This window comes from Triticum aestivum, chromosome 7D (genome assembly GCF_018294505.1).
Source record: "Triticum aestivum cultivar Chinese Spring chromosome 7D, IWGSC CS RefSeq v2.1, whole genome shotgun sequence".
NCBI classification, from domain to species: Eukaryota; Viridiplantae; Streptophyta; class Magnoliopsida; order Poales; family Poaceae; genus Triticum; species Triticum aestivum.
Genome location: NC_057814.1, coordinates 41,531,209 through 41,540,213, shown reverse-complemented (window position 1 = coordinate 41,540,213; position 9,005 = coordinate 41,531,209). Strand labels below are relative to the sequence as shown.

The 9,005-nt window shown below is 42.1% G+C and overlaps 1 protein-coding gene across 1 annotated transcript; it reads left to right on the top strand.

Annotated features, from left to right (window-relative positions):
- Positions 1–474: 474 nt before the first annotated feature.
- On the top strand, positions 475–8,436 carry LOC123169509 (eukaryotic translation initiation factor 3 subunit A). Its single transcript, XM_044587382.1, has 14 exons — positions 475–638; positions 850–934; positions 1,760–2,241; positions 2,882–3,097; positions 3,169–3,537; positions 3,625–3,654; positions 4,394–4,621; positions 4,761–4,922; positions 5,474–5,692; positions 5,770–5,973; positions 6,383–6,586; positions 6,677–6,757; positions 7,245–7,446; positions 7,614–8,436. The coding sequence occupies exons 2-14, from the start codon at positions 889–891 to the stop codon at positions 8,156–8,158; spliced, it is 2,988 nt and encodes a 995-aa protein (XP_044443317.1). The 5' UTR covers positions 475–638; positions 850–888; the 3' UTR covers positions 8,159–8,436.
- The last annotated feature ends 569 nt before the right edge of the window (positions 8,437–9,005 follow it).

Below are 9,005 nucleotides of genomic sequence, written 5' to 3'. Positions count from 1 at the left end.
AAGATGCATTTGTATGAGTAGTTTATGTTGTGGGAGAAAAGGATGAACAAGAGACGGCCTTATTTGCAAATGTGGAGAGGGGTGTGGGCATCTTTTTACAAAATTGCCATATTTTCCTTCCTATCCGTCAGATATAAATCGGACGGCCTATATTGCAGGATGGCAGGCACACCATCATCACCAACTCTGTTTTTTTAAATAAAAGTATAGATATGTGAAGCTATTTGATCGTGTGGACTTTAAAAATAGTAAATTTTAGGGCCGAATATGTGATAACATTGAATGGCTGGCTCTCGGCATCCGTTTCCGTGAATTGGTCCTTTGCGCGTCAGCCGTTGGAGACGCAACAACCTGAAGAAGCACGGTGGAGCTCTCGTTCAATCCGAGCCGTCGATCCCGACGCAAGCGAAGCAATCCCGCGCGTCCATCCAGTCTCGGCGTCGGTTCGCAACTGTCTTGCCGCAGGCGTCGAATTCCTCGGAAGCACTCCTCACAAAACCCAACCTCGTCCCCACACAAAAATAAAAACCTAACCTCCTCCGCGCCGTCGCCACCTTCCCCCGCCGCCTTCGGATCACCGTCGTCGCCCGCGCCCGCGCCCCGTGCGCCCCCAGCCCATCGTCTCCGGTGATCCACAGGTACCGCTGCCTCCCATCCCCGGCCGCCACCGTCGCCCCACGACGCCCTGTCTCGCCCGACGGCGGCTGCCGCGACGTTTTTCGGCGATTTTTTTCCCTCGGGATTTCTCCTTTCGGATGTCGGTGTTCGACGCGTTTTCAACGTCGACGTGCCGTGGATCCGCGGGCTAATCGATCCGGCGTCTGATGTTGTTTGTGGCTGGTGTTGCAGGCGTAGATCGCCCCCCGAGAGCCCCCGCGCGCGTCGGCAATGTCGACCTTCGCCAAGCCTGAGAACGCTCTCAAGCGAGCGGAGGGTGAGTCGCCGAGATCCGTCTGAAATTTGTCCCCCTCAATTTTATCCGCATTGGTCTCCGATTGTTGTTGCGCGGGTGCTGCTGTGATGCATACGTTAACTTAGGGCGGCGATTAGGTTCTAATCCAGATTTGTTAGTTCAATCTTCAATGTCAGATCGTTATATCATATTATTGAGGGTTACATTTGACACATTTGACCAATGAGTTTGTATCGCATAGGCTAGATTCTGTTACAAGTACTGAACTTTATGTGCCATTTGGGTCTTCAGGCTTTTGCATAGGCTGGTTGGCCTTTTGTCCTGAATGCCTGGGTGCCAACCTGTTAGTTAGAATGAATTGAAGTTAGGATGGTTTTGAGACATTCAGTGGATAATAAGTTACACTTGTTGTCATGTACATTTTGTTCCCTTTTCCACTAAGACCACATAACTTTGCAAAAGCTCATGATTTGTTGGCTTGGTCTGCGTTTTACATTGCGGTGGATTATGATATTCTGGCTCCTCCAACCAGCTCTTGCCTATTTTGGTGTTTGATTAACCAACTTATCACTAGTTTCAGGGCTAGTTTTTGACAGCAGATTATAAAATAAAGCACAATGTAGCACAGTTCAGCAATGGCAAACTTGAGCCTTAAGCTTCACTTTATCTAAACTGATTTGGATGTTTCAGGGGAATTACACCATATGGTTGTTAACTTCTCGTACTACAATATATCCATCAGTGGTTCTCCACATGTCATTCTCTTTGTATGCAAAATCTCGGGCAGTGTTCCATATATTTCACTAAAAGATGTTCACACTGTATATCACCTTTGATTTGCTGCAGAGTTGATACATGTTGGACAAAAGCAGGCAGCGCTGCAGGCGCTGCATGATCTCATTACATCAAGAAGATACAAGTCATGGCAAAAGCCTCTTGAGAAGATCATGATGAAGTATGTAGAGCTGTGTGTAGATCTAAGGCAAGGCAGATTTGCCAAAGATGGTCTTATTCAGTACAGAATTGTCTGCCAGCAAGTCAACGTGTCATCTTTGGAGGAGGTCATAAAACACTTTATGCAGCTGTCCAATGAGAAAGCCGAGGAAGCCAGGAATCGGGCACAAGCACTGGAAGATGCTCTGGATGTCGTAGATCTTGAAGCGGACAAGCGTCCAGAGGACTTGATGCTCAGTTATGTCAGGAGCGAGAAAGGGAAAGAACGATCTGACAGGGAGTTTGTCACTCCATGGTTTAAGTTTCTGTGGGAGACATACAGGACGGTGCTCGAGATACTGAGAAATAATTCAAAGCTTGAAGCGCTATATGCTGTAAGCTATTTTACTGCCTTGCCATTATCCTAGTGGCCACTTCATTATTAACATAGTTATATTTGTTTGGTTTTGTCATTTATGGTTAACTGAAACATCAAGGTGATGCTCTGTTTCTAGACTCTCTGCACCAAATGATCCGGCACTGTTTTGGTTTTCCACTACCAAACAGCCAATTGTCTTTTGATTTCTCTAGCCATTCTGCTTGTCATTACATTTCAGAAACTTCTCCCTGGTAGTTTATACTGCAGTATAGCTTCATGCGTCTTTTCAAAATAATGTTGTTGGTTTAACCACTATGTTTTGACAACATGTGCATTTCTGTCCTTTTGCATGTACTGTTTGTGAAATGAACTATTTAATTCCTTTGCACATACTTAACCAATTCATTATGTAGGTACTCTATTATTTCCTTTGAAAAGAAATCTGTACTACAGACTTGGTTCCATGAACATAGTATTCTTTACTGAACTCTTTTTACTTGCTATTGTTTCTGGTTCTTTTGTGCTCTCCCTAATTTTTCAGAAGCAACTATTTGGTTCCTGTAACTACTGTTATTTACCTTCTGTTTCTTATTATTATCTACTAAATGCTTTTCACCAGCTAATCTGCCTGTTATTTTGAACTTTTCAATATGCAGATGACTGCGCACAAAGCTTTTCAATTTTGCAAGCAGTATAAAAGAGCCACTGAGTTCCGTAGGTTGTGTGAGATCATTAGAAACCATCTTGCAAACTTGAACAAATATCGTGACCAGCGAGATCGTCCTGATCTGACTGCCCCTGAAACCTGTCAGCTCTATCTTGATACTAGGGTTGAACAACTGAAAATTGCTACAGAGCTTTCCCTATGGCAGGTCTGTTTCAGAACTCATCTTATCTTAATGCTAAAGAAATAAAATTTCCAACCGTGGTCTTGTTCTTGCAGGAAGCCTTCCGATCTGTGGAGGATATCCATGGCTTGATGAGCATGGTTAAGAGGACTCCAAAACCATCTGTCCTGGTTGTATATTATGCCAAACTAACTGAAATATTCTGGATATCTGAGAGTCACTTGTATCATGCATATGCATGGCTGAAGCTTTTCAACTTGCAGAAGAGCTTCAATAAAAAATTAACTCAGAAGGATCTGCAACTACTAGCATCTTCTGTTTTGCTCGCTGCACTTTCTGTTAAGCCATATGACCATAAATATGGTGCATCTCATCTTGAGCTTGAAAATGAAAAAGACCGTAGCTTGCGTATGGCCAACCTTTTCAATTTCAACTTCGACTCCAAGCGTGAGAATAGAGAAATGGTTTGCTTTCCATCTGTTCTCCAAGTTAAGATAATTTTCCATAATCTAATTATTTGTTTTCTGATAAATCACCTGTTTACTTTTCAGGTTTCTAGAGCATCTCTTCTTTCGGAGTTGGTATGCCATGGATCCTTTTTTGGCTGCTGTTATTTTTTATTATATGCTGCTAAACTGTTTAATGTCTCTGTTATCACATGGATTCAGTCTTCCAAAATTATTTCATTCTCATTGAGCATGTCTTGTCTTTGTCATATATGGGCATCTTGAACACAATCTGCTATTATGGGGTTTGTTGTCCATGTTACCAAGTATTGGTATACGAGGATAATTTATTTGTAGGCGCTTAAGTGATAGTGATTGCTTTTTGCTGCCTTACAGTCAGAATAATGTATAACCACATTTTTAGCATTGGTGCCTCATCAAGCAGCAATGCTAAGATATACACACATATCTGTCCTACATGGCAAGAGAACTTCTTCTTTTCTTTTCTTTTCCTGATCACCTCCTGCACCTGCAATGCTCTAATACCTGTTCAATCGCTTTAGATAGCTTTATTGTAGCTCTGAAATTTATATTAGATCTGCAAGTCCACAGAACAGGGCATCTGTTGATGCATCCCTGATGTGCTATTCTGTTTATGTGATGATAGAATTTACTTGCATTGCTTATGTTTCAATTTTCTAAAATATGAAAGCACTTCTTTCTTTGTGTCGTCACATAGTTGTGTTGTTTTTCTATGTTTTTATATAGCTGTGTTGTATTTTGGCCAACTAGCTGGCAATCTACATCATGCAATTTGTCTCGCAGACATCTCTCTCTCTCTCTGTTTCTCTCTCTGACTATGATATGAAAATAGGCTGCCAAAGGTGTGATTTCATGTGCTTCCCAAGAAGTGAAAGATCTATACAACCTTATGGAGCATGAGTTCCTTCCTCTCGATCTAGCATCAAAAGTACAGCCTCTGCTTTCCAAGATTTCTACGATCGGAGGAAAGCTTTCAGCCGCATCTTCAGTTCCTGAAATTCAGTTATCACAGTACCAATCTTCATTGGAGAAGCTTACAACACTGAGGGTGCTGCAGCAGGTCCTATGCTATGTCCCACTAGCCATAGGATATGTGTTCCTGTCACTTTTTTTTTGTTGCTAATATGTATTCACTTTATCAAACTTTACATCACTATTTGTGAAACATGTTTCTCAACTCTCTTTATAACCATTTTCAGGCATCTCATATTTTCCAGTCCATGAAGATTGACATGCTCTCTAGAATGATCCCATTCTTTGACATCAATGCTGTGGAGAAGATGTCTGTTGATGCGGTCAAGCATAATTTTGTTGCTATGAAAGTTAACCATTTGTCTGGAGCTGTTCATTTTGGCAAAATGGTATGTGGCTTGATTCTGACCACTGCTGCTACCTTCTTAGGCTTCTCAAAATGTACTCATTGAAGGCTTCATTTTTCCATTGCTGTTTATTTGTTATAAGGATCAGATGCATTGCCTGCCTTGCGGTTTTATGTTATTTGTCTTGCCTACTCATATTCCTTGGCCAAAGAGGCTTGTCCCTTGGGTTTTCGATTTTTTTTAGGAACTTACTGTTTATAGTGAATGGTTTCATTTTTATCTATATTATAGATGAGAAATAGGTGCAGCATGACATGACTGGTCTTCGAGGAAGTAATGATGTGTCATGCTAGTCTGTTCACAGAAACAATATACCGATTGCTTGGTTGTTTCTTTTACTTATTTTGGCATCCACATGTGGTGATTGATTGAGTGTATTGTTTCATGCAATTTCATAACTAGTATTTGTAATTTAACCTGCTTGTATTCAGTTGTTTTTTTCATTTCCATCTCATCCTAACAGATAAATAGATGATTTCCCAACATATATCTTCCCATCTACTCGTTGTTATCTGACTTATTTCTCTTTGCAGGACATAGAATCTGATGCATTTGGTAGTCACCTCTGTGTCTTCACTGATTCCCTAAACAAAGCAAGGAGTCTCATTCATCCACCTGTGCATAAACCATCCAAACTCGGTGAAAACTTCAGTCTTGCTGGAGTGGTGGAGAAAGAACATAAAAGGCTTCTTGCGAGGAAATCAATTATTGAAAAGCGTAAAGAAGACCTTGAGCGTCAAATATTGGAAAAGGTTTCCTATTTGCTTACTCTTAACTCTTGGTTGTTTTATGGAGTCTTTGTTTATGGTTTATGCATTTCTATTTCCAGGAAAAAGTAGAGGAGTCAAAGAGATTGAGTATCCAGAAGAAATCTGCAGACGAAGAAAGGGAGAGGCTTTTGAAGGACCAGAGACTTAGGCAGCAGCAGAGGATCAGTCGAGAAATAAAGGAAAAAGATCGCCTGGAAGCAGAAAAAATAATAAATGATTTTAAAAAAATAATTAAGAATGGGGACAAAATTCATGTTGAAGGGGTAAGATGCTATTTTGGATTTCCAATAATTACAGCTTCATGCTAACTGGTCATGTTTTAATAGTTTGCGTACTTTGTTGGAATGTAACTTAATTCCGCTTATTGGTAAAATCTGGATGCCTTCTATTAGAATTTTGATAACGGTTGTATTTCTGTATGGTCAGCTGCCATATTGACATTTGACTATTTGTTTCTGTGCCCCTAAGGAAGGGTGATAGTCAGCTGTAGATGAATTACAGGTGGTGTATGTAAAGTGCAGGATTATTTGTTTCTGCACATTGCTGCTTAAATGTCCTGGGAACTTAGCTAACTTATTATCACTTACAGTTTGTAATAGTACATCTACACATGTATGTACATTTGTTGTTTTGGTGTATGTTTTTCTAATACATTGAGTGCTCACCTGGCAGGATATGACAAAACAATTCGCCATGGAGGTGGTACGGAGTCAACGGGTGAAGGAGCTTGAAGAGATGGAGAAAAAACTGCAGAAGCTTGCAAAGAAAATGGATCACTTGGAGAGGGCAAAGCGGCAGGAGGAAGCACCACTGATTGAGGAGGCCTTCCAAAAGCGCCTTGAGGAAGAAAAGATCCTTCATGAGCAAGAGCAGCTGGTTTGTTTTTGCTGTTATTTGATGTTTACAAGATGTAGATTCTAATTGTTGTTCGCATGCTCACATTCATTATGTATTTCTATTTGGCAGAGAGAGATTGAGCTCAGCAAGCAACACCACACAGGTGACTTGCAGGAGAAAACTAGGCTTTCTCGATTGTTGGAGCATAAGGTATGCATCCTTCTTGCAACTGCATTCATCAGTGCTGATTCTGTCCTTGTGGTAGTCAGAGAATGCAATGGCTGTCATGTTTTTGTTCGTAATCAGCTTTCCATTACTTTCCAAGCTTATATAAGTAATATATAGTCGATTTGTCCACAGAGGGAATGTTGAGTACAGTTGTTGCAGTGATTATATGTTCTACCCTACTTGAATGATTTTTGTTTTGTTTGGACATTATCATTTGTTTGCCTGTCTGCTGATGAGGTTAAACGTTCTCGGAATGGATTGCAGATGTGTTTTGGTTTGTTTTGGTTGATTAACACCAGTATAGATATATTTAAATTCATCATGTATTTCAGCATATAACATTTTTAGTTTTTTCCTTTATTATATGGGTATTGTCAACTTATAAGCTTTTTTCAGTATGTATTTGTTTCCTTCACAGAAAACTACCTTCCTTCCATCTTGTTAATCTTTTCAAAACTTCCCATTTCAGAATGCTTTCCAGGAAAGAATTGTCCAACGCCGTGAAGCGGAGTTTAGTAGCCTAAGGAAAGAGAGGGAAGAAAGGATTAGTCAGTTGATATCTTCAAGAAAGCGTGAAAGGGAGACTGTACGGAAATTGATGTATTATCTGAACATGGAGGAACAACGGATCCAGAGGGTGCGCGAGGAAGAGGAGGCTAGAGAACGTGAAGGTTAGTGATTCCAGCTTTACTGATTTTTAGTGCTAGGGCCTTCTTATTGTTGGTAACTTGTGAACTGGAAGTATTGTTCGTGTCAATCGGAAGCAAGGAAAACACATTCTAGCTGATCATCAAGTGTTATTTATTATTGGCAATAACACCACCTCATTGATTCGCAGAGGAAGAGAGGAAGAAGAGGGAGGAAGCAGAGATGAAACTCAAGCTTGACGCCATTGCAGCAATTCAGAGAGAGAAGGAAAGGAAGGTGGAAGAGAAGAAGGAAAAAGAGAGAAGGGAGGCTCTCCTAAGAGCAGCGGACCCACCTGATGTGCGGCCTGCTGCTACCATCGCACCACCAGCTGCTCCTGGTTCTAACAAGTTTGTCCCGCGGCACAGACGTGGCGGTGAGGGCAGCAGCCAGAGGACGGCTGTTGCACCTGAAGCAGCAGACCGTTGGGATGCTCGCCAAGAGGCTACTCATGCACGGGAAGTGCGTCCCCTCCGCCAGGATGCGCTCCCGCTCCCGGAAGCAGACCGCTGGAGCCGCCGTCCCCTCCGCCAAGATGCTCCTCCCGCACGCCAAGAAGCACCCCCAGCTCGCCAGCCAGATGGCGCTCCTCCAGCTGGTTCTACTACTGACCGCTGGCGTCCTGGTGGTGGATCTAGGCCCTCTGCAAATTCTTCATCGGCTTCTTCTTCGTCGACCGGCTGGAGGAAGAACTGAAGCTGCCTGCCCTGAAATGCATGCGCTGTGCCCTGCCAGCACGTTGAGATGTTTTGCAGTTACTTGAATTTGTCTGCCGCGCACCAAAGTTTGTTCCTAAGCATGGACTCTTCTAGGTTTCCTTCCTTTGCACCTTTGCACCATTTCGAAGTCGTGTTAATTTTGAGCTTTTGAGACACTGTACTCCATACATAACGTGTTGCTGTCAGTTATTTTTGACTAAAAGGCAGCTTAGACCTGACGAGATGTTTGACATGGACACATGATGATTTTTTTTTTGTTATGTCACAAGTTTATTTTCAAATGATAGCTTCACGTAATTGTCAAAACTTAGAATAGAGCCATTCCTTTGTACCGAGTCATTCATCCATGCTTTACTACCTTTCACACAACCATGTCTTCAACATTTTCATATAATAAATAGGTTTCAATAGGCAAACGCTGGAGATGATGCACACAAAATCAATACAATATCAACAAACATGTGTTGTTAGGAGGCATTTCTCCTATAAACATGTCTAGGCTACCCGCCTAACCAGCGCACTTTGGCGCTCTGCTGCTTGAGGATCGTTCAATCTTTTTACCCTAGTACGATTTTTGGCACTGGCACTCGGTCAACGGCCGCCAAGAGCGCAAGAACAGCCACCGAGAGCACTAGAGCAACTGCCGAGAGTGCACGAGCAGCCGCGGAAACTGCGAGGACCGCCCAAGCCGAGATCACGAAGATGATGGATGTGACAAGTGATGATGGAGAAGTTCTAAACTACTAGTGCATTGACTTTATGTCATCTATATGATCGATGCGTGTGAAGTTGATTTCTATGTTGCTATGAAGGAGCTAAACTTT

Excerpts from the sequence above, each read along its gene's own strand:
- LOC123169509 (XM_044587382.1), top strand. The coding sequence starts at position 889 with ATGTCGACCTTCGCCAAGCCTGAGAACGCTCTCAAGCGAGCGGAGG. Across the intron at positions 5,693-5,769 it reads AGCGTCAAATATTGGAAAAG|GAAAAAGTAGAGGAGTCAAA; the intron begins GTTTCCTATTTG and ends TTCTATTTCCAG. Across the intron at positions 6,758-7,244 it reads CTCGATTGTTGGAGCATAAG|AATGCTTTCCAGGAAAGAAT; the intron begins GTATGCATCCTT and ends TTCCCATTTCAG.